Source organism: Dromiciops gliroides, chromosome 6, assembly GCF_019393635.1.
Source record: "Dromiciops gliroides isolate mDroGli1 chromosome 6, mDroGli1.pri, whole genome shotgun sequence".
Classification (NCBI taxonomy): domain Eukaryota; kingdom Metazoa; phylum Chordata; class Mammalia; order Microbiotheria; family Microbiotheriidae; genus Dromiciops; species Dromiciops gliroides.
In genome coordinates, this window is record NC_057866.1 from 95,109,706 (window position 1) to 95,136,340 (window position 26,635).

General features: G+C 36.5%; 1 protein-coding gene across 3 annotated transcripts in view; it reads right to left on the reverse strand.

Annotated features, from left to right (window-relative positions):
* Nucleotides 1-26,635, reverse strand: part of FAM193A (family with sequence similarity 193 member A) — a 203,630-nt gene that overhangs the window by 104,450 nt on the left and 72,545 nt on the right. For all 3 annotated transcript variants that reach the window (XR_006353604.1, XM_043971749.1, XM_043971748.1), the window contains exons 2-3: nucleotides 20,267-20,332; nucleotides 14,378-14,623 (exon numbers count right to left, since the gene is read on the reverse strand). Coding sequence is in view for 2 of the 3 variants with exons in the window: in XM_043971749.1 (XP_043827684.1) it covers nucleotides 14,378-14,623; nucleotides 20,267-20,332 (312 nt within the window). In the remaining variant the exon portion in view is untranslated. The remainder of the gene's footprint in view (nucleotides 1-14,377; nucleotides 14,624-20,266; nucleotides 20,333-26,635) is intronic.

Genomic DNA, 26,635 nt, shown 5'->3' on the forward strand with positions numbered 1-26,635 from the left:
ATTATTAATTTCCTCTTTATTTATTGTAAATTCTATTTTTACATTTTTAAGATGAACAACCTGGGTTTCCCCTTTTCTAAAATCAGGTTAATTAAATGTTTATTTTACTAAGGTTTTGCTACCCCGCCCCCCCAATAAAACACCAACAAACATGTATGATCAGTTAAAGTTTGTTTGTTTGTTTTTCCAGGTTGTTAATTCTACTCTTTGGTACTCAATTTTTGTGAAGATGCCATTCACAATTAGAAAATTAATTAAGAAATATAGAGGTAAGAAATATAGAACTTGGATTCTGCTCCCACTGAGTAACTGCCAAGGAGCTATCGTGTCTAATTTTTCTAAAGTTCTATTCAGGCCCATAACTTCTTTCTTGCTAATTTTTTGGCTAGATTTTTTTAGATCTGAAAGGGATCAAGATCTCCCACTAGTATAATTATTCTAGTAGCTTAATTTTTCTTTTAAATAATTAGATGCAGGGGCAGCTAGATGGCGCAGTGGATAGAGCACCGGCCCTGGAGTCAGGAGTACCTGAGTTCAAATCCGGCCTGAGACACTTAACACTTACTAGCTGTGTGACCCTGGGCAAGTCACTTAACCCCAATTGCCTCACTAAATAAATAAATAAATACATACATAAATACATAAATAAATAATTAGATGCAATACTATTTGGTGGAATGTATATGATAGTATAAAGTACTAATAGTAATTGGTTATATACGATGCCTTTAAATATAACATGATTTGCTTATTTTTTAAAATTGGGCTTTGATTTACTGCTGCCTTATCTATGATCATAACGATTACATATGCTTTTTTGAGGTCAGCTGAAGCATAAAAAGATTCTGCTTTAATACAATGATCCAAGACAACTCTGAAGGACTTATAATTTTTTTACTTTATTTTTCTTGAGGTTTTTTTTGTCAGTTTTCTTTCACAAGACGACTAATATGGAAATGTTTTGCATGACTACACATGTATAACTTATACTGAATTGTTAGCCTTCTTAAAGGGGGGTGGGGAGGGATAAAGGGAGAGAATTTGAAACACAAAGTTTTAAAAATGGATTAAAAAAAATGTTTCATAAATATAATTGGGGGAAAATACAATGCTAAATTAAGAGATTCAGCTTTAGACTCTAATTCTGACTCTTCCTGAATGTTTGTTTCTTGTAAACTATTACTGGATTGTTTTTAAATTTATTCTGCTTTTTTCTTCCATTTGATGAGCAAGTTTATCCTACTGTTAAATGTGTTATTTCCCTCCAGTCTGTTCTCTCATACTTTTTTCTTTTTACTTCCTTCCCTCATTTTATAAAATGGTGGTAAAAGACATAGATTTTGCCTGACAATCAGGATCTCTAAATGAAATTTAGAATTTCTAATTCTAATTATATATAATTCTAATTAATAATTCTAAATTCTGAATCCACGCTTTCTACTTTTCTTCATCTTGTCCAGTCCCTGATGCTAGGTTTTTACTTTCTTCCTTTCCATTTAATGTTTCCTTGGTGCTCTTCTCTTTTGTATTTATTTTGTTTTGCTTTAACTATTATCTTACTAATTCTGCCTTCCTTCTTAGATCCTTCTCTCCCCCTCCTCCCATGTACCTATCCCTTCTCCTATTTCACATTTTAGTTTAATGTATTTTGCCATCTTTATACAGAGTTGGAAGGGAGGGAGGGCAGGAGTAAATAGAAGGGTGGGTATAACTATTCAATCATCTTTTTTCTGTTTCAGATCAAAGCAAGATTCATGGAATACCTATTACCTCAATCCATCCCTGCTAATCAAATGTTCTTTATCTTATGTACTCCTATTATATAATAGTAATAGTTTCCTTTTCCTACTTCCTCCTTTTTTCCCCAATATAGCTGTACACCACTACCATTTCTGTCCTATCTTCAGACCATCAAACAGAATAAAATCTCATAAAAGCCCCGTAGTCAGTTATCTTTCCTTATTTGGCCAATTGTATTTTTTAAGGAGTTGTTTTGTTCAGTCAATTTTTGTGCTTCCTTTTCAAAGCTGTTAACTCTTTTTTCATAATTTTCTTGTGTAACTCTCATTTCTCTCATTTCTTTTCCATTTTTTTCTTCTACCTCTCTCATTTGGTTTCTAAAATCTTTTTTGAGCTCTTCCAGTAAGGCCTTTTGGTCTTCAGACCAATCCATCTTTCCCTTTGAGTCTTCACAGGTAAGCATTTTGACAGTATTGTCCTTACCTGAGTTTTTGTATTTTGCCTTCTCTGTCGCCATAGAAGCTATTAATGGTAAGGGCCCTTTTCTGTTTCTTAATCATATTGTAGCTTATTTTTTGACTTTTAAAGTTGAGATCTAGTCCTGGGGCACAGAGGCCACTGTTGAAAGCTTCTTGTGCTGGGGGATTGGGGTGTGGTCACTGGCTTTCTGCTCCGAGGTCTCCGTGGTTTGTGGATTCCTCACTGCCCTGGACTTGCTCCCTATGCTGGGATGGCTTGGCCTAGTAGCACCTATCTAGTGGGTGGTTCTCTAGCTGGCAGTTTGCCCTCTCAGCCAGGACTGGCAGGTCTCACAACAGGCCTGCTGTGCCACCAGCCTACTGAGCCAGGACCAAGGGGCCTCAGTTGCTTGTGGCCTGGAACCTCCTGCTGACCTGCCCAGACACCCTCCATGATGTGCTGAGTAATGTTGCGATCCCCTTTTGCCCAAGTGAGACAAAGCCTTCCTGAAGTCTTCTAAGTTATCTTAAGTTGGAAGATTGTGTTTCTGTCTTTTTGTAGGTTCTGTAGTTCCAGAATCTGTTTAGAGGCTTGATTTAATGTTGTTTTTGAGGGAAACTCAGGAGAGCTCAGGCAATTTCAGGCCTCTCTCTGCTATCTTGGCTCCACCTCCCATGCTTAACTTTCTTTATGATTCTTTAAAATGTTAAGAGTTTGGAGAGATAATTGTTCCTTAACCCCCCCAATAGCATATTAACAATTTATCCTCACAAAGGACCCTTCTATATTTATCTTGGCTTTTGCATTTCCATTTCAAAATGTCTACTCTATTCTGGCCATTTTCAAAAAGAATTGTTGGAAATCTATTATTTCATTAAAGATTCATTTTCCTCTGTAGAATATTAAGTTTTGCTAGATATTAATTTTTTTGTTATTAGCCTTTATCTTCTGCCTTTTGGAATATTATATTCTACAATCTCTTCTTTTTTTTTTTTTTCAGGGCAATGGGGGTTAAGTGACTTGCCCAGGGTCACACAGCTAGTAAGTGTCAAGTGTCTGAGGCCGGATTTGAACTCAGGTACTCCTGAATCCAGGGCCAGTGCTTTATCCACTGAGCCACCTAGCTGCCCCCTACAATCTCTTCTTTATGGAAAGGGCAATTGCTAATTCTTATGTTATCCTTATAGTAACTTCTTATGTGCCTAAGTTATGGATTTTTGTTATGATGTTTCTGAGAGTTTTCATTTTGAATATTCTTTCTATTTATACTTTGTCCTTTGGTTCTAAAAGTCTTGAGTAATTTTCATTTTCTTGAACTATGCTATCAGGCCTTTTTTTTGGAGGGGGGGGTTTCATGATTTTCAAACAGGCTGATGAATTTTAGATTATGTCTCCTTGACCCATTTCCCAAATTAATTGTTTTTTATTATTTTTTAATCTGTTGATTTTGGTTTAATATTTCTTGTTGATTGCTTAATTGTTTTCTGCATGGTCTGTTTTAGTTTTCAGGACATTTGGTTCTTCAGTGAGGTTTCCTATCATCTATTCTAACATATCTATTCTCCTTGGCATTCTTTCCTTTTTATCTATTCCATTTTATATCTCTTGTTTTATATTCTTTTATTCTTATTCTTATGGCCAGGACTTAATTTTTTTCTCTCTGAGGTTTTACTTGGACTTGTGGGGTTGTTCTTTACCCTGGGGCTTATTCCCTGCATGTTTTTCAATATAAGGCATTTTTTTAACAGTACTTACAGCATGATTTTCTTGATTTGCTCATCTCAAGAGCCTCAATGACTAAGATTGGGGAAATAAAAAAGGTTTGTGCTTGGGTCAAGATCTGCTCTTGTATTCTTATATGGAATGGTCAGGTTATGCCTGGAACTGAGTATGTTGGCCAAGAACATTTCCAAGGAAGAAATGGACTATGGAGTTGCTCCCACATGGGGCTCTTCCCTCTCACCACAGGGCTTAGGAAGAGCCCTATGTTAGGTTCTGCCTAGGGCCTTTCTCATCCCACTGCTGGAACTCAGTGGTTTCCCCAACACTAGGCTGCTACTATGGGATTTCTGAGTCAGCCTGGGAAAGTCTTTTCCTAGGGCACCTCTTCTAGTACTTTTGCTATGTTGAAGTCTTTGGAACCCTCCTCTTTTCTCCATGATTTTTACTAACCCCAGTTTGTACCTTAGGGTTTCTTCAAGATTCTAGAGTACATTCTGTGTAGCTGTGGGCTAGTTTACAAGTGATTTTCCCTATTTTTTTTTAAACTGATACAATTTTCTGGGCTGTTTGTGGGATCTGAATTGCTCTAGCTCCTAGCAAATCACTATCTTACCACTTTTTTTCATTGATTTTTGTTAAGTGATTTCTATCCTGCTATTTTCTTTAATGAAATCTTTAATCATTTTGATTTCTTTCTCCAATAATTGGGGTTTTCCAAATAAGTCATAGTAACAATCCAAATAGACATAATTTGATAATTTCTGTGAAAATACTTGTATCTTTTTCTGTTGCCTTATTGCTAGAATTTCTAGAATATATTAAATAGTAGTCAGGAGAGGGATCATTCTTGTACTTACTAAATATTTACTGGAAAAAATACAATCATTCCATTACTCAACATTTCCAAACCAGAACATTGTATTATTCTGCCAAACTCTTCCTTCTTCTGAACATTCCTCTTTCACTTGTAAGAAAGCTTTTAAGTTTTAGATATACACCTCTGACCTTGTCAGGTAAATGTCATTCTATTCCTATGTTCCTATGGAATAAATTTAAATTAGTTTAATATTTTATTAAAGGTTTTTTTAAATCATTTTAGGAAGCACCGGCCCTGGATTCAGGAGGACCTGAGTTCAAATATGGCCTCAGACACTTGACACTTACTAGCTGTGTGACCCTGGGCAAGTCACTTAACCCATACTGCCTCACCAAAAAAACCCCAAAACAAAAACAAACAAACAGAAAAAAAATCATTTTAGGAAACATACATATATAAATGGTTTTTATTGTTCATATGGTTATAGTCATCACTTTCCTAATGTTTTAACCAGTCTTTCATTCTTAATATAAATAAGTAATTCTTTGGATATTTGGCTATAAGCTTGATGCTGAGATAATATTTAAAAATTCTGTATCAATGTTCATTAGCATAACTGGTGTCCAGCTTATTTCACTGCTTTATTCTCTCACTTGAGCATGAAGTGATATACTTGTCTCAAAAAAGTGGCTTGGCAGAATGTGTTTCTTAATTACTGAATGGTAAAGATAGAAATAATCATTAGAATGGTTGTGGGTAATAAAGGTATTATTAATATGCAGCTGGTGGATTTATGAATTAGTCTAAACATCTTGGGAAACAAGGTTAGAAAAACTTTGAATATAAACCATATAAAAATATAAAATATTTATATTCATGATCCAAAGACATCACAACTGGGCATATATAAAAAGGCAAAAAACTAGTAAGATCTTATATGTAAAAATATGTACAGAACATTTAACAAAAAGCTAGAAACAAACTCTACCAAACTAACAGTGAAAGAAAGTCTCCCTCTTTTGGGTTAGGGGGAAAGTTTGAAGGGAGAAAAGAGGATGAATTTAAGATGCAGACTATTACATACCAATCAGAGAGTGAGGAATTAGGGAAAACTGTAATGTTACAACCCTGTTTGGGAATAGAAGGATGATGATGTCCTCAAAAAAAAGAAGGGGGTGAATGTGGTAGAATAATAATGAGTTCTATTTTGGACATGTTGAATTTGAGAAGTATATAGGTCATCTAGTTTGAAATGTTTTAATAGGAAACTGGTGAGGCAAGACTGACTGGAGCTCAGCAAAAACACTAGGGGAGGATTTTATTATATGATGTTTTACATAGTGCCTTAAGGTTCACAAAAGTGCTTTACAGATACTATCTCATTTGATTCTCACAACCCTGTAAGAAAGATGCTATTTTTATCTCCATTTTATACATTCATCAATAACTCAATCAATCAATAGACATTAAGTGCCTACTAGCTGCAGGTACTGTGCTAAGAGCTGGGGATATAGAGACAAAAGACATTCTTTACCATGAAGGAATTTACAAACTAAATACAGGATAAACAGTAAATAATTAACAGAAGGAAGGCATTGGAATTAAGAAGGGGTGAGGAAGTCTTCCCGTGGAAAGCAAGATTTTAACTTAAAGGAGCCCAGTAGTCAAAGCAGAAGAGGGAGGGTATTCTAGGTAAAGGGGACAGTCAGAGAAAATGCCTAGAGCTGAGAGGAGAGCTAGGAGGCCATTGTCACTGGATTGCCGAATTCATGTTAGGGACTAAGATAAAAGAAGCCTAGAAAAGTTAGAGTGGGCTAGGTCATGAAGGGTTCTGAAAGTCAAAGTATTTTGTATTTGTCCTTGGAGGCAACAGGAATCTGCTTGAATTTACTGAGTTTAGGGGTGACATGATCAGACCTGCATTTTAGGAAAATCACTTAAGTAGCTAGAGGATGGATTAGAGTGGGAAGAAACTTAAGGCAGGCAGACCCACCAGCAGGCTATTGCAACAGTCCAGGTATGAGGTGACAAGGGCTTGTATAAGAGTGGTGGCAGTGTCAAAGGATTAAAAGAGGCGAATTTGAGAGAAGTTGCTAAGGTGAAATCAATAGTCCTTGGCAACAGCTTGGATATTGTGGTGGTTGTATGATAGCAAGGAGTCCAGGATGACTCCTAACTTGTGAGCCTGAGGTACTGGTAGGATGGTGTTAGCCTCTACAATAATATGGAAGGTAGGGAGATGGGGAAGGTTTAGGGAGAATTATAATGAGTTCTACTTTGAAAATCTTGAGTTTCAGATTTCTACTGGACTTTTACTTCAAGATGTCTGAAAGGCAGTTGGAAATGTTAAGATCATTTTAGAGGTCAGCAGGGAGACTGGGGTGGAAAAGATAAATTTGAAAATTACAAGCATGGGGCAGCTAGGTGGGGGCACTGGGTAAATGACTGGTCCTGGATTCAGGAGGACCTGAATTCAAATTCAGCCTCAGACACTTGACACTTACTAGCTGTGTGACCCTGGACAAGTTACTTAACCCTCATTGTCCCCGCCACCTCCCAAAAGAAAAAGAAAATCATAAGCATAAAGATGGTAAATAAGTCCACTGAAGCTGATGAGTTTACCAAGTGAAGCAGTAAAAAAGGAAGAAGAGAATTGTGATAAAAAGAGAGATTAAGTGACCTACCCAGCCTCACAGAGCTGGTATATGTCGGGAGCAGGATATTAACTGGTATATGTCAAGGAGCAGGACGTCCTTGACACCAGGTCCAGTGCTCTGGCCAATGTGCTACCTATCTCATCTTGAATGACCTGCATAGAGGTGATAACTGAACCCATCAGAGCTGATGCAGTTACTTTTCACTAGCTGAGTAAGGTCATACTTCAATGAGACAGAGGATCTACTGAATCAAGTATATTGCCTAGTAAAATGGAACTATTCTTAGTGGAATAATGAATAAGCAATATTGGAAAAATAAAGGTTTATTTTTTTTAGGGATACAATTTAACAAGTAGGTAAAAAATGATGGTGGAGCTATGGGAAAACAGGCACACTAGTGTACTGTTGGTGGAATTCTGAAGTGGTCCAGCCATTCTGGAAAGCAATTTGGAACTATGCTTCCAATGTTACTAAGCAGAATGTATCCTTTTACTTTGAATAATAGACATATCAAAGATATCAAAGGAAAAGTACACACATGCACAAAAAAGGTTTAATTATTTATGCGTTACATTAATTTAATGTTACTTGTGATAATAGCTAGCATTTATAAAGTATTTTAAGTTTTTCAAAGCACCTTGCAAATATTATTCACTTTAACTTTACAACCCTTTCAAGTAGATGCTTATTATTATCACCCCCATTTAACAGATAAGATTAAGTGTCTTCCGGTCACACAGTTTTTTAGTGTCAAGCTGTATTTGAACTCATGTCTTTTGAAGTCCGGCTCTAGCACTCTATCCACCTAGCTAAGTGTTCTTTTTTTTTCCCCCCTGGAGCAATTGGGGTTAAGTGACTTGTCCAGGGTCACACAGCTAGTAAGTGTTAAGTGTCTGAGGTCGGATTTGAACTCAGGTACTCCTGAATCCAGGGCCGGTGCTCTATCCACTGCGCCATCTAGCTGCCCCTGAGTGTTCTTAATTCAATGCATCATTCTTGTTCTCTTTTCCTCACTTAGTTTCCTCCCTTTAGTGTCAACTCCCTTTGGCAGGTGTGTGGCAGTGGGTGGTGGTGGCGGCAGAGAACCACTAATGGTCTACTTCTGCAAAATAAAAGAAGCTTCCAAGTTTTACTCAAACATCGGAATTAAAGTATTAAGGTTAAAAAAAAAAATGTGGGCCTAGATTTTAAACTATCTTGTATGTGATTTCTTGCTTGTTTTTGAAGAGGCAAATCAAAGGTGAACGTAGAAGACAGACAAATCTTTATGATGAGAAGGCCAATCACTAAAATTCTAGTTAAGTGACTACCACAGCGTTAAAGCTTAGTATGGGTGCCACTCTCCCCAGTTAAGCCTTTCCTGATGCTTGCCCCCTTATCCATGGCCTGTGCTCTTTCCTTCCTGAAATTACTTTACATCTGCCCATCTTGTGTCCATGTCATTGCCCAGCGGGATTAAGCTACTTCATATGGGAACTATTGATTCTTTTGTTGTTACATCCCCAGCACCTGGCACAATGCAATTAACAAGGTTTATTTGCTGAGCTGAATCCCTTTTTTTGGGTCACGATTACTAGGCTAGGTGTTAGAAAGAAACACAGGATACCTGGATGTTAGTAACGCATATTCATGTTATAATTTTGGACAAGATTGAGGGATGTGCCTGGATGGTAATTAGGTGTATTCGCAACTGGTTGAATGACTGAATTGGACTCAAATAGCAGATAATGACATGGAAGGAGGTGTCTGGTGGAATGACCTAAGGATTTGTCCTTCACTTCGTGTGAGTCACTTCTGTCACTAAAAGGAAAGGGCAGAAAGGCTCAAGTATAAAGGATATAACCTATGTGAGTTATCAAAAAGTGGAACGGCCCTTTTCAGGACAGTGGGTTCTCTTTCATTAGATGTTTTCAAGCAAACCTTCAATGATTCTATGTTAAGGGTGCTACAGTAGTGAACTACTCAAGTTAGTAAAAGTATTTATATCATTTTTATAATTATTATTCTACTGGTCAGACATAGGTAAGTCTCTGAGGTACCTACAATTTAGAGCTATGATATGGCTGTACTTTAGGACTTGGATTTTATCTTAGAGAAGGTTTTTAACCTTTTCTGAGTCATGGACCCCTTTGGCAGTCTAGTCAGGCAGGCAGGCAGTAAACATTTAATAGGTACCTGTGCTAAGTAGTAGGAAAACAAAGAAAGGCAAAAGACAGTCCCTATCCTTGAGGAGTTCACAATCCTAATGGGGGAGATGACATACAAACAACTATGTATAAACAAGCTCTATAAAGAATAAGCAGAAAAATAATTGAGACAAGGCAGAATTTAGAGGGATTGGAAAATGCTTCCTGTTGAAAGTGAGAGTATTGTTTGTCCTTTGTTCTCAAAGAGGATCATGACACCAAGGTGATGTCATGACTTGCACTGAATTCAATTTAAGTGAGGGAGGGCTGTGCTAGGTCACCAACCTCACTCTCTCCTCCAGAGCCACCTGGGTCCAGTGGCAAGATTATACATAAGGACGACTGGTGATAACCCCAACTTCCTAAACATCTGGGGCCAAGTGACTTCCTCAGGGTCACACAGTGTCTAAGGTGAGATTTGAAATCATGTCCTCCCAACTTCAGGGCCAGTGCTCTATCCACTATACCACCTAGCTGCCCCTAGTGAGATTGTGCATAGGGCTTGAAGTCAGAAGGCAGAGATGAGGAAGAGCATTCCAAGCATGCAGGACAACCAGTGAAAATGCCTGGAGTTGAAGATGGAATATTTTGCTTGAGAAGCAGCAAGTGTCATTATCATCGATACTAGATCAAAGAGTACATGGAGAAATGTAAGGTGTAAGAAGACTGGAGAGGCAGGGTGAAGTCTGTGGAATATCTTCTTAGAATAATGTTTTTAAATGCATAAAATAAAATATAAAGAATGACATAGGAAAAATTATAATGAAATATAATTATAAAAATAATTTTTCAAAACCCAAATTCATAGACTCCCTAAAATCTGTGGCCCTCAGCTTAACAATATGTACTTCAGAGCAATTCCTTACTATTTGATAAGTGTAAAAGAAAGATCACATCATCATGAAAAACGGTAGTATCATAAGTAGGCTGAATTACCGTTTCCACCTAAAAATGCCACAGGAAACACTCATGCCCAGCTCCTATATATATTCCCTACTGTCCAAACTAAAAGGAAGGCAGGAGAGGATTGGTGTTCTTCAAAAAGAGCTTTCTTCTTCCTCCTCATCAAAAGGGCACATTCTAGTACACAAGACCCCAAGGGTATGCATTATTCTGTTACATAATTCCAAAGTATCATTTACATTAAGATTACAAGTCCTTCAGTATAAATAAGCAACTTTAAGGCAAAGACACTATTAAAAATAATTATAATTAAAATCTCTGATGGTAGAAAGTGAAGAGGAATGAAGAAGCCTTTTGATGAGGATGAAAGAGTATAAAAGCCAGTTTAAAGCTTAACAACCATCTCCTACCCCCCTCAAAAAAACCCAAAAAACAAACAAACAAAAACCACAAAAAAACACTGGGCAACTGGTCCTATCACTTCCTGGCAGAGGAAGAATAGAAGAAGCATCAGATGTTATATTCTTGGGCTCAAAGATCAATGCAGACAGTGATTGCAGCCATGACATTAAAAGATGCTTTGCTTCTTGGAAGGAAAGCTATGGCAAATCTGGTCAGCATACTAAAAAGCAGACATCACCTTGTTAACAAAAGTCTATATAGTTAAAGCTATGGTTTTTCCAGTATCAATGTATGGCTGTAAGGGCTTGACTTTAAGAAAAGCTGAACACAGCAGAATAGACACTTTCAAACTGTGGTGCTGAAGACTTCTGAAACTCCTTGACAGTAAGGAGGTCAAATCAGTCAACACTTAAATTAATTCAGGCTATTCACTGGAAGGCCAAATACTGAATCTGAAACTTAAATACTTTTGGCCACAGAATGAGAAAATGGGATTCACTTTGAAAAGACCATGACACAGAGAGATTGAAGGCAAAAGGAAAGAGGGATAGCAGAGGATGAGATGGACAGAAACAATGAACATGAACTTGAACAGACTTTGAAAGATAGTGGAGAATAGAAGGTCCTGGTATGCTATAGTATATAGGGTTATGAAGAGCTGGACATGAATGAATGACTAAACAACAATAAGTAATTAAAATCTTATAATACAAAACAAGTTTTTGTCTTACCGTTCTGTTTGTTTCCTTTTTTAAAATCCAGAGTTTAAGACAGGGAGATTTTCAGCTCAAAATTTCTCTAACAGGGCAGCTAGGTGGCGCAGTGGATAAATCACCAGCCCTGGATTCAAATCCGGCCTCAGACACTTGACGCTTACTAGCTGTGTGACCCTGGGCAAATCATTTAACCCCCAGTGTCCTCCCCCTCCCCCGCAAAAAATTTCTCTAACAACTAACAATGATTATTCAAAGCCCAAGAAACAGTATCTGGTACCTGCTACCCACCTTCAAGAGCAGACAGTATTTTTAGGAATATAGCAGACAGTATTTTTAGGAATATAACAACATAGCTGCTAGTATCAAGACAAGGACTGTCTCTAAAAGTAATAAACTAAAATCTTTTAAATTAAAAAATAAGAATAAAAGTAATCATCTCAAACATATCAAAGAATAAGCTTGAAGAAAGTGAAAGGACTAAGCAAACGCTAAGTCAATGACTATTTTTCTTTTTCCCTGTTGTCTAGAAAGGGTAATACTTTCACTGGAACATAAATAAAAAGGCCCAGACAATTCATCCTTAGGGGAAAAAAAGAAAAGAGAGGAAAGGTCTAGTTGTCTTTATTTGGAGGAGTCATTGTATTTCCCAGCATAAACTCAGAAGAGGTTTGGGAAAAAAATAGTTCCATTCACGTGAAGTTTTCCGCTAAAACAGAAAAGACTATTATAGAATAGCATAATTAATTTAGACCTCCCACTCTCCACTCCTTGCAGACATAAAAATACTATTTTTCAAAAAGTTATCTCATGTAGATGGTCTTCATGGATTGAGTTCAAGTTCTCTTTCAAAAGATTAGGATTAACATTAATAACACTTATGGGTTTAACCTAAAATAGAAAAATGAAAGCAAAGAGAAAAGACACAAAGACCTAGGAAAATAATAAATGGACAAGGGAAAAAATGAGAACGAGAACCATCTATGAATGGAAAACTCACAAATGGAAATAATTATAAATCACTCTATTAGATAAAAGCAATGACTAAATACTGAGAGACATTAAAGAAAGCAAATGAGGAGGATGAAATTCTGAAAGGTGGTAAATTAAGGATGACTTCTATCCTCCTTTTTTAGAATCATATCACTGTAAAGCTAAAAATAGTTCAGTAGTCAACTAAGCAAATCTGTAATTTTTACTGATTAGAATGCTGAGATTCAAAGAAAATAAGTAACCTGTTGAACATCACAAAGATAAGTGAAAGAAGACCTGGGTTCTTATCCTCAGTAGGCCAGAGTTCAGGCCTCTTATTTTTTTTTTTTTTTTAGTGAGGCAATTGGGGTTAAGTGACTTGCCCAGGGTCACACAGCTAGTAAGTGTTAAGTGTCTGAGGCCGGATTTGAACTCAGGTACTCCTGACTCCAGGGCCGGTGCTCTATCCACTGCGCCACCTAGCTGCCCCTCAGGCCTCTTATTAACTCCATTCAGAAGCCTAACACAACCATTTGTCTTTCAAGCATAGAGGAATAAAAACCTAGCATCTATTTTCAGTTCTCTGTGGATCTTTCATTTCTTCATGTACTGTTCCCATTTTCCTTCAATTCTTGCCTTCACCTTAGTTTTCTGTTCACCCATTCTATTCACTTTCTAAAGAGTTTAGAATGGTTCAGAGGATTTAAGAGTTCAAAGGGGACCTTAAAAATCGTTTACTCCAACTGCTTCATTTTATGGTTGCAGAAATTGAATCCAGCCAAGTGACTGGCCCATGGTCCTACAAACGGAAGCTAATCTGTTTTCACCCTTCCCTCCGGGCCTTTGCACATCTATGGAATGGACTTACCTTTAAAGTCCCATGTCTACACTATGAAATCCTTCCTTCCTGAAAGACCCAACTCAGAAATCTTTCTTTCTCTGACCCTCTCCCAGAAGAAAACCACCTCACCTTCTTAAAATTTCTCAAACCATTTTTTTCAGTAGTTCTCACATGTTCACAGATTTAGGGCTGAAAGGGATCTTTAAAAAATCATCTAGGGGCAGCTAGGTGGCACAGTGGATAGAGCATCGGCCCTGGATTCAGGAGGACCTGTGTTCAAATCCGGCCTCAGACTCTTGACACTTACTAGCTATGTGACCCTGGGCAAGTCACTTAGCCCCAACTGCCTCACCAAAATAAATAAATAAATAAATAAATAATAATAATAATTAGAAATCATCTAGTCCACAACTTTCATTTTATAAATGATGAAACTGGGGCCAACAAAGTGAAGTTACTGCCTTCAAGGTCACGCACAATAAAAGCAACAGTGAAGAGTACATCCTTCAATTCTAAATCCAAAGTGTTTTTCTCTGTTCTGTGTTTCACTGTATAACATGCTGATCCCACTTCTTCCTTTCATCATGATTATCTTTCTCCAACCTTTCCAATTAGATTGCAAGTTCCAAGCACACATGAACTTATGTCATAACTATTTTTGTATGCTTGGCATGTTCCCACCATTAAGGGCCATAGTGTTTGCTGAATTATAAGACATTTTCATTCTAATAATTCAGTTTGTGACCTTTAGTTTCATGAATTTCTCTTTAGTGCTTCTCATACCCTCCAACCCATAACAATTCTGATTCTTCAGCTCACTGAGCCAAATGTAGGAGTAATTTACTTTCTTAGACAATTTATTATGAAAAACATACACATACATAAACAGCAAAAAAAAAAACATTGGGGAATATTTATTTCCAAACACACTCCAAAATAGTCTTTATTCACCCAGGAATACTCACCATAAGAGATTGTTCCAAGGTAGCATGCCTCTCTTCTTTCTCAACTGTTCTTCGACAGTCTGGACACACCCAAAGTGGAAGATGCAGCATACTATTTGCTTTAGGAGATGTAGAAAGTGCCATTTTGCTAGAATTTTTAATCCCACTCTCTGAAAGTGAGGAATCTTTCCGTTCACTTCTACAAAGAAGACAATGCTCTCCAGTTGTATATGGTGCTCTCTGACCCAAGCCAAAAGTAAATGGAGTCTGAAATAGATGAAAAACGTTTATGTTTTCATCATATTATAAAAACAAGTCCATCTTTTACCATAAATTGACATTTTTTTGCTGTACCACTAAGATATTCAGGGGAATAAAGTCTATGCAAATGATCCCTAATTATCTTAGTTGACATGTTAACTTCCTAGAGCCTCACAACATGTTAAGTCAGATAAAACAGTCATAATGAACACCTTATTAAAAGGTGGGGGCTTGAAAGTTATTTAATTTCTTTAACCTCCCTAGAAATAGTTTGCTATTATTCTTTGTTGGCAATAGACAACATAATAATGAGAAGAAGCATATGGAAAAGCAAATCTGCTGTTGAAACAATTCAGGATTGCTTCCTCTTTCAGGTAAAGCTCCCCTTATGATTTCTATTCTCAAATTGTTCTCAGTTAAATTCCATTCCCATACCTATCCAATGGGAAACTATCACCATTCTCTATTTCTTCTGGCTCCCTCCTAAAGCTACTAAGTAATGTCTGCCCCTAGGCTTTACAAGGAACTGGAAGCATAATGATTTAAGAGGACATAAATGTCACATTGATGAACCAGTTTTAGGTTTTCAGATGAAGCCAAAGTACTTAATCTATAAAAATGGATGTCAAAACTTCCTTTTAGAATTGTAAAAGCTGTTATTTGCAGTAAGAGTAAAACAGAAATGCCTATCAAAACAAAGGAACTATTTAGGTAGATAACACAATCTGTGCAAAAAAAAAAAAGCAACAATTAATTTAAATCAAAAGGTGAGTGCAAACATATATAATGCCCCTTAATTAAAACATCACCTCAGACAATTTAACCTATAGACCTGCAATTTAAAGCCGGGGGTGAAAAACACCTTAGACTATTAAGTGCTGAGGCTAACAACCTTAAGAAAAAGAGCTATATATCCAGTTTAATAGGCAATCCAAACCTATATACCTCTCATTCAAAGAACACTGAGTACGTATGCTGTGCTATAAAGGAGACAAGATACAAAGATAAATATGTAAGTCTTCAAAGAACTTACAAACTAGTTTGTATAAATGACAACAAATACAGGAAAGAAAGAAGTTAAGAGGAGGGCTAGGTGCTAAAGTTATCATAACTAATATTTACTAGCTGCATGATCCAAAATAAGTCACGTAACTAACCTCTTCGTGCCTCTTCTCTTATGGTCAAAAGGGGTGCAAGTACTTACTTATCTCAGAGTGGTTCTTTGTAAAACTTTAAAGTTCTACATAAATGTGAGCTATTATCTATCATCTCATTTTCCCTGTCAGCCTATATAAACCATAAAATCCATGATGGTAGGGACTGAGTTTTCTTATTTATCATTTGATACCTCCTCCAGTTCTTAGTACACAATATGAACTTAATTAATAAGCACTTTTATAAAATTATCACATTAAAGCAATTCGGAATTATAAGAAAATAACTAAAATAGCCATAATTTCTGACCTAGAAGTTCTACTATGAGAGTTATACCACAAATGATTAAAAACCAAAAAGGATGTGCATGCTCTCTCTTTCCCTCTCTCTTCCTCTTTCCCTCTCCTCCCCACACCCCTCTCTCTCATAGCAATAATTTTTTGTAGCAGCAAAGAACTAGAAAGAAAATGTGTGCCTTTCAATATAGGAATGACTAAACAAGTTCAGGTACGTGAACATAATGGAATACATGAAACAAGAAACATAAAATAAAATGAATACAGAAGGATGAGAAAATGTATGTGAACTACAAAGTGAAATAAGCAGAATCAGGAAAAAATACTCAGTAAGTACCGTAATGTAAATGATGCCTTCCTCTACTCCTCTCCAACTTAGCCCTCATACAATAAGTTACTAATTCATGCGATTTCTTTCTTTACAATACATCCCCCATAGGTCCTTCTCTCCATTCATGCAGCACCACACTAGTTCGAGCCCTGATTATCTCTTGCCTGGAATAGTACAACAGCTTCCATCTCTCTGCTTTAAATCCCTTCTCATTCCAATCCATCCTCCACATAGCTGCCAAAATTTTCCTAAAGAGTAAGTCTCACCATGTTACATTCTGGGTCAATAAATTCCTGTGGTCCCTTATCACCTCCGGGATCAAATTCAAAGTCCTTTGTTTGACATTTATCTTCTTACACTGCACTACTCTTCACATACTCATTTGCCATTCTTACTAAATGACATTACACCTTCTGTCTCTGAACCATGGCATTGGCTGTTAACTCATGCCTGGAATGCTTTTCCTCCCAACCTCTTAGAAGCTTAGGTTTCCTTTAAGATTTAATCCCAGACTCCTCTTTCAATCTGTATTTATCTGCTAAATTCTGATTTCTATATGGCGTCTATCCCATTAGAACGTAAATTCCTGGAGAGCAGAAACTGTTTTTCCTATTTCTTTGTATCCCCAGTAATTAAATCTTGTTGAAAAAATAACAATAAAAACAGAATGATGCAAACTTCTAATAATAAGCTTGGCCCCAAAGAAAAAACATGACAACGCATCTTCCTCTACTTCTTGGCAAAATTTAGCATACAATGGAATATAACACCATTCACTTTATCTCTTTGTCTTATTTAATTTCCTCCGTGACTCTTGAAAATCATTAGGATTCTATTATTGCACTATAAGAAATGACAAGCAGGATAATTTCCAAAAAACCTAGGAAGAAAAACTGATGCGAAGTGAAGTGAACAGAACAAGAACACTGTATACAGCAAGAAGAAAATTATAAGGATGATCAACTGTGAAAGACTTAGCTACTCTGATCAAGACAGCGATATAGGACAATTCGAAAGGACCCATGATAAAAAATGCTATCCATTTCCAGTGAGAGAGAGAAAGCTCATGAACTCACTGCAAATTAAAGCAACTTTCCCCACTTTCTTTATGTTTCTTGATTTTTATTGTTTACTAGTGGTTTGGGGGGAGGGGGAGAGCAACACAGCTAATATGGTAATAAATTTTGAAAAATAAAAGACAATCATTAGGATTCTGAAGAGATTCTTGTTTCTCTTCTTTTCCTATTAGAATGTAAATGCTTCATGTTATTTAGCCTCCTGCTCAAATGTATTTGCTTTGTTAGATTTCTTGATTCCTGTGCTGCCATTTCTAGGTATCTATTCAGTTTTGGTATTTTAATACTGAATGCTTGAAAGAGTACTATGTCATAAAAGGTCTATTCCTTGCCCCACTACTAGCTGTGTGACCCTGGACAAGTCACTTAACCCTCACTGCCCCCCCCCCAAGTCACTGAACACTTGGATTCCCCTTGAAGTCTGGCTTTTTCCTACTGACATCTCTAGGTCAAAGGTCACCAACAACCTCCTTATCAGAAAATCTACTAGCCTTCTTTCATTGAAGTATTATATTACTTATGTAATGTAATATTTATTACAGGGGCAGTCAGTAGGGCGCTATATAGAGTACTAGACCTAGCTAGAGTTAGGAAGATACATCTACCTGAGTTCAAATCTGGTCTCAAACATTTACAAGTTCTGTGATCCTGGGCAAGTCACTTCACTCTTCTTACCTCAGTTTCCTCATTTGTAAAATAAACTGGAGGAGGAAATGGCAAACCACTCCAGTATTTTTGTCAAGAAATACCCAATTTGGGGGGGGTGGGGGGTACAGACAGCTAGGTGGCGCAGTGGATAAAGCACCTGCCCTGGATTCAGGAAGACTTGAGTTCAAATCTGGCCTCAGACACTTGACACTTACTAGCTGTGTGACCCTGGGCAAGTCACTTAACCCTCATTGCCCTGCAAAAACAAAGAAAAAGAAAAGAAAAGGGGGAAAAAAATACTCAAATGGGGTCACATAGAGTCAGACACGACTAACAACAAAATATTACATTATTTATATGAAGTAATATTATATTGGGGTTAGAGGACAAAAAATATGCAATTATACCACTACCATGCATCAAGGACAGGACTAAAGGTGCTCCCTCTCTCTCTCTCTCTCTCTCTCTCTCTTTGTATATAAAATGTAAATATATACATATAAATCTGATCTTCACATAATATATCATTATATATTATTGATGAGGCAATATTTGTATTTTTTCTTTCAGGTTTTTGATCTGTTATGTTTTTCTGTGAAACCTGTTCTCCTTCCTTGTCATCTCTGGGCCTTCTGTCATTAAGGTCAGTAGCTCTGGTCCTATTATTTTAATACTTTTGCTTTCTGCTTCTTCTCTTCTGCCATATTTCCCTCTACTTTAGCATTTTTGTGTTCTAAATCTGTTAGTTTCTCTCAGCTTCTACTTTTAGAAATTCTCCATCATATGTTAATTTTTCCTGTTCTGTGATTTTTAATTCTCATTGAAAAGTTATGAGCTCTGTCCAAATTTCACTTCACTCTTAATTCTGGAGTTCTATGTCTTCATAGTATTCTCTCTCATTCATTCATTCGGTAATACTGGCTCATTTTCCTTCATATTTATTTAGAGTGCTTAAGTTTCTTTTTAGGTCTTATTATGTTTGGTTATCTTTATGATCACCTGCAGGATAAAATATAAAATCCTCTGGCATTCCTACCCTATCTCATTCCGACCTTTCTAGGTTTTTTTTGTTGAGGCAATTGGGGTTAAGTGACTTGCCCAGGGTCACACAGCTAGTAAGTAAGTGTCAAGTGCCTGAGTCCGGATTTGAACTCAGGCCCTCCTGACTCCAGGGCCAGTGCTTTATCCACTGCGCCACCTAGCTGCCCCCCTTTCTAGTCTTCTTATACCTTACTCAACGCCAAGTACTTTGTGTGCAAAGCAAGAACCCCGGACTTCCTGCTACTTCCTACCCAAGATACTCTACCTCCTGACTCTGGTCATTTTCAGGGGATGTCCCCTGTGCTTGGAATTCTTTCCCTCTTCATCTCTACCTCCTGGCTTCCTTTAAGTTCCAGTTGAAATTTCACCTTTTACAAGAAGCTTTTCCCAATCCCTCTCGGTGCTAGTGCCTTCCCTCATTATCTCAAATCCTTGCTTGTAATTCCTGGAACATAGTAGGAGCTTAATAAATGCTTACTGACCATTTTACCAAACACTTACTTAACCATTTGTAATCTTCCATCATCAGCCACCTGACTTTGACATTAAGATTCCTCTACAATTTTCCCTCAAACTAATTCAGCAGTATTATTTTCCAAATATATCCCTTTCTTCCTGTAGACCAGGCAAACTGGACTACTTACTGCAGAAAGGTACCTTTACTTTCTTACTTTTATATCTTTCTACTATACCTGAAATACCCTATCTTCATCATCTGTGTGAAATCTTACTCTTTTTACATGGAGACCCAATACCATCTCTTCCATGAAGGCTTTCCTAATGAAACCTACTGGGTTAGAAGCCACTGCTCCATCCTCTGATCTTGCACATCTCCTATGTATTTACATTCTATTTTGTATAATTATTTGTTTACCTTTTACTTCACCTATTAGTTTGAGGGCAAGATATGTGCTATTTTTTCCTTTCTTTCAGCACCTAAGCAAAGATAATGTTCCACACATACAAAGCTGTTTTCAGAATGAATAACAATAAATACATGAAGGAACAGTCTTAGATTCCAAAGATCAACTTTTTGCCCACCCACATTGAAATAGCTGAGTAAATGTCAAATTAGACAATCCATATATCACACAGTTCATACCTGAGAAACACCTGGGAAATCTGAACCAACAGGGCCATCAGGAAATTGGGTACCATTTAATGAAACCTAGGAAAAATTAAAATATATGATTAAGAATATAGCAAGAAATAAAGATGTTTATTCCTTCCATGTTTCAGTTTCTAAGAGATATCAAACTTAAACTATGTTCTTTATGCATAATCCATTTTAGAAGTACCCTAGCAAGATGACATTTATTTATTTGTCCTGATAAGAATTTGTGATACAGGACCCAAAATAGAAAACACTGCTCTAGCTGGTTGATTTAGTTAGAAAATTCGGGGCATTTTGGCATACTGGAATATGAACATACACCCTATACCATGATTCGCTTTCTAGACAAGTAAAGTATATAAAAAGAGAAATATTAGTTGACTAATTTAACTTCTGAGGTTTCAGAAACCAACTAAAGGTATGTAACAATTTATTTTTCAGTAATGGAAGGAGAAATGGTGTATGAACTTTCTCCTACTATTCTTTTTCCTGTTATATATGCCTCTTTCATTTCCTCTGTCACTGCCTCAACATGTCAGAAACTTTATTCCCAGAGGTTCTAATTTATAACACTCAGGTGTGGCCTCTAAAGAACTCAAGGAACTCCTCCTCCTAATAAGTCCCAGGAGGTAGATGCCAGGAATAAACAAAATGTTCCCCTTCCTTTAAGGGCTTGTTGCTCTGCATTAGTGGCTGTTCAATATTAGTACATCATGCTGAGCCATTTTTTTCCTGGAAATCTGGTCTTTTCCTTTCCCTTACACTCTCTGAAGGAGGATCAGCAGGAGATTCCCTTACCCATGTACCTTTTTAAAGGATTTTTCCCCCAAGAAAAAAAAGCAGGGGAAGTGGGAGTAGGGGACCAAAACACTGTAATCAAGTATTTTCTTTTCTAACGTAAAGCAAGGAATGAATACAAGTAAAACTGACACTATTTAAAAACCAAAAATCTTGCATAACACTATGATTATGTATTTATTACAAGTGCCAACAATTTAATTATTTGGAAACAGGAAAAAGTATCTTACATAAGTATGAAATTCTTAGGTATATAAGTTATTTTGCTTTAAATAAATTTTCTGAGCACTGGGTAAGTCTTCAAAAGAAACATTTCATGGAGGAACATTCGTATCTAAAACTGTTAGGAATAAGCTCACTTCAGTTAAATAGCTTATAAGCCAAAAATGATTAAAAATGATTTGCACAAAGGATTGATTCACATTTCCAAAACTACTCTGCTACCAACCAACAATAATTCAGAAGCCATTTCATAGGATCATAGATTAAGTGCTTAAAGATCTAAAGAGCTAGTCAAACTCCTTCATTTAACAATTGCAGAAAATGAAGTCCACAAAGGTTAAGTCGACTTACACAGGGTCAGACAGGTATTAATAAATAGCCATGACTGAACCTTGTCCTTTTAATGTGTTCCCTTCTCTTTTTCACTAGTATTACTAATGGTACTAAAACTATTCTAGAACAAAAAAATGATCCAGAAAATGAGAAATCATCAACTGAAGTAGAATAGTATAGTGAGTATAAAATTACTTCATTTTTAAAAACTCTAATCCATCCAAAACAATTATACAGAAACATTTTCTAATAGTATCAAAAACCAGGTCACTGGTTAAATATCTAACAACTGATATACTAATCAAATGAACAAAACAATAATTTCTACTACTTCTCCACACTATGTTCCACATCTAAAGCAATCTCATTCTAAATTTGAACGCTTTTGATTTTTAAATATGATTAACTTTATACATGTGTAAGTGACTAACATAAAAAAGCAGTTATTACTACTTGAAATGTTATGTGTGTGTACTCATTTGTAACCAGAGGAGGGAGCCTGGGTCCCTCTTTAAACAACAAAATTGCCAGAGGGTGGTCATCTTCAATATGGTTGTTTATAAGTGAAATCAATAATGTTGCCAGGGAAATTCTGCAATGACCTAGTACAAGAAAAAGTATTCTAATTTTATGCAGAAAAAGTCAGATTTTTCACTATGGTAGCATATACTGTACACACTGATTGTGTTTGTGGTATTTTCAAATCTGGTTATGAACATGTTGTAGTTTATGGATAGCAAATACCTTTCTTACAACTATGTTACCTGCTGATAACGTTAACAGTATAATGAGAAAGCACCTGTACTAGGCCTGGAGTCAGGAAGACTGGAACTCAAATGGTTGCCCCAGACACTTGTTAGCTGTGTGGCCCTGGGCAAGTCACTAAACCTCTGTTTGCCCTAGTTACCTCAAGTATAAAATGGGGATATAATAAATAGCACCTACCTTGAAGGATTATTATAAGGATCAAGTGAAATAACATTTGTAAAAGCACTTAGCATAGTGTCTGGTACATGATAGGTACTATATAAATACTTATTCTCTTCCCTTCTCTGACAAGTAAAAGAATATTTCTTTCTTGAAAAAGGCCACCTATAGAATTATCTAATTAATAGCAACTGTCATATAGTGAGACTAAAGTGGATAAAGTGTTTAGAGATTAATATAATCCTACCTCCACCTTAATATGATGCAAATAGCACACAAAATTTTTAAAATTTAATTCTTAAACTCATTGTTTAGTTGTTTTTTAAACAGCATACAAAATATTTTATAGAGTTCCACAAGCAGAATAAATGTCATTTAGAGCATGGTACAAACTCTGTACCATATTCTTAAGGTATATAAACACACAAATATACTAAAATATTCACTCTTCTAGTCCTTTCATAGTAATTTTTTCCCATGTGTACATCACACTGCCTTTAATTGAAAGTGTCGGGGCGGCTAAGTGGCGCAGTGGATAAAGCACTGGCCCTGGATTCAGGAGGACCTGAGTTCAAATTTGACCTCAGACACTTGACACTTACTAGCTGTGTGACCCTGGGCAAGTCACTTAACCCCCATTGCCCCGCCAAAAAAAAAAAAAAAAAAAAAAGAAAGTGTCTAAATACTTAGGAGAAAACTAGTAATGCAAAAATCTACTATAATACTACTTACTAGGAAACAATATTTGGGCTATTTCTGCCTTAAAGAAGTGATGAAGAATAAAATCAATGATCTTCACTAATCACTTACAGAGCACTACACTACAAGATCTAGGAATTTTACATATTATGGAAGAAACAAATACTACAGGATCTCCTCCCTGAGAATTGAGCACAGATAAGGAAATCTGTGCTCTTGAGAGAACTAAAAAGTAGCTGGATACAGCCTTAGATAGTACTGGAATGAAAAATTCTGGGCGGAAAAAAATGACACCCTATTCCTCAGATCAATTAAGAAGAAGACTGTATAATGGATGGCAATATATAACTTCTTGCCCATAAACATATGACAACTATTTATCTTATTTCAAATGATAAAAATCAAAGCACATCCACCTAAGAAAAGATGATTATTCTTCCCAAGACTCCTCCAACAGCTCAGTATAGTTTTATTGGTTTTTTTTTTTTAAGTACTGGATTTAGAATCAGAATACCAGTTTTGGAATTCTAAGTTCTATCACTTAAAGATGATGACTCGGAAAGCCCACCTTTTGATATAATAATGTAATCATAAGCCAAAACACTTAGTTTTTAAGTGACCTAGTCACCCTTTAAGACCATATAAATTACTCAAGTGTTTACCAAACAAAATCAATGCAACCAAGATTAGAAAAAAAGCAGAAAGCTAGGAAACGATTTTTACAGCAACTGTCTCTGATGAAGGCCTCATTTCTCAAATATCTAGAGAACTGAGTCAAATTTATAAGAATACAAGTCATTCCCCAATTAATAAATGATCAAAAGATACGAACCGGTAGTTTTCTGATGAAGAAACCAAAGCTATCTATAGTCATGAAAAATGTTCTAAATCAATATTGATTAGAGAAATGCCAATTAAAACAACTCTGAGGGGCAGCTAGATGGCGCAGTGGTAAAGCACCGGCCCTGGATTCAGGAGTACCTGAGTTCAAATCCGGCCTCAGACACTTGACACTTACTAGCTGTGTGACCCTGAGCAAGTCACTTAACCCTCATTGCCCTGCAAAAAAAAAAACAACTCTGAGGTACCATCCCACACCTATCTGATCAGTTAATATGACAGAAAGGGAAAATGACAAATGTTGGAGGAGATGTGGGAAAACTGGGACACTAAAGTATTGTTGGTGGAATTGTAAACTGATTCGACCATCTGGAAAGCAATCTGGAATTATGCCCCAAAGGCTTTAAAACTGTGTATGCTCTTTGACCCAGCAATACCACTATTAGATTGTCTCTCAGAGAGATTTAATTAAAAAAAAGGGGGGGGGAGGAAAAAGACTTATATGTACCAAAATATTTATAGCAGCTCCTTTTGTAGTACTAAAGAATTAGAAATTGAGGGATGGGGCAGCTAGGTGGCGCAGTGGATAGAGCACCAGCCCTGGAGTCAGGAGTACCTGGGTTCTAATCCAGCCTCAAACACTTAACACTTACTAGCTGTGTGACCCTGGGCAAGTCACAACCCCAATTGCCTCACTAAAAAACAAAAAAACCCAAGAAATTGAGGGATACCCATCAAACTTTTTTAAACTTTATTTTTGCTTTTTTTTTGGGGGGGGGCCCTCTGTGCTTTCTTTCACAACATGACTAATATGGATATACATTTTGCATGACTCCCTCTGTATAACCAATATCAAATTGTTTACTTTCTCAATGAGGGAAGAAATGAAGGAAAGAATTTGGAACTGAAAAATTTAAAAAACACGTTAATATTATTTTTACATATAACTGGGGGGAAAATAAAATAAAACATGTAACTGAAAAACAGGACTTTAATCTAGGTCTTCCTGACTTAAAGGACAATGTAACAGGTTGCAAATCCACCCTTTAAGTGAAGTATTAGTGGCAATTTACATTCATAATAACACTTAAGAATTTAGAAAACTCTTTACCTCTGTAGAGCCCTTGTCACCAAGTACCATCATAGAAGCATAGCTTGAAAGGGACCTCAGAGACCAACTAATCCAATCCCATCATTTTACAGACAAGGAAATAGAAAGCCAGGGAGGTTAAGAGTCTGACTAAAGTCACACATATGGAGATAGATATGTGTCCAATTCAGAATTTAAACCAAGTCTTCTGATCCCCAATTCACCACCATTCCCATATCTATTAACAGAAATTAGGGCTCAGAGATTTTAAGTGACTTGCCCAACATCAGTAACAAAGACCGGACTCAAGTGAAGCTTTGACTCCAGGACACACTTTTTTCTTTTCTTTTTTTTTTTTTTTTGGGGGGGGGGGAGATGAGGGTTAAGTGACTTGCCCAGGGTCACACAGCTAGTCAAGTGTCACATATTTGATGCTGAATTCAAACTCTGGTCCTCCTGAATCCAGGGCCAGTGCTTTATCCCTTTATCCACTGCAGCCACCACCAGCCACCTAGCTGCTCCCCAGCTTTGACTTTGTCTAACAGTTTGCTCACTTCAATACCCATGCTGAGAACCAGGAGAATGCTTGGTGAAGTGACAGCAATACTGTTTGCTGAAGAACTGTAAATGACTTAACTATTCTCAGCAATACAACGATTCAAGACAACCCCAAAGGACTAATGATGAAGCATACTATCCACGTCCAAAGAAAACTGATTTTGATTAAACCCAGACTGATATATGCTATTTTTCACTTTCTTTTTTTCTTTAATTCAAGTTTTCCTATACAAAATGACTAATATGATAATGTTTTACATAATTGCAAATATTATAGCCATATCTGATTGTTTACTGCCTCAAGGAGGGAGAAGGGAAGGAAAAGAGGGATAGAATTTGGAACTCAAGACTTTATTTTTTATTTTAATAAACATTTTTGTTTAAACAGTTCAAAGGAAAAAAAGTAAGTTTTGTATATATGTTTTAAAAAAATCAACACCCCTGCTGAAGAGTACAGAAACCCATTACATTTGTGCTTCCATATTCAAACTCAAATATTTATCCATAAATCCCTCAACAGTCTTACTCAAGTTAACACAGAATTATAAAATCCCGGAGTTAGACAAGATCTTAGTTATCTAAGTTTAACTTTGCACTCAGTGCATTCCTACTTGAACTTCCACTAACAATTTATTTGTAATTTATTGTTAACTAATTTAGTTACTAACTTTAATACCTTATTTAGACCAAGAAACCGTTTTGCTGTTTGACATTGCTGGTTATTAGAAATAACTTTCTAGTACTAAGCCAAAATCTGTAGCTTTCACCCACTGTTCTATGCACTGGTGTCACACAGAATAATTCTAATCCAACTTCATACCACAACTCTTCAGATATTTGGAGATAATTACTATATCTTTTGCCCTTTATCCCCTCCCCCACCTCTTTCC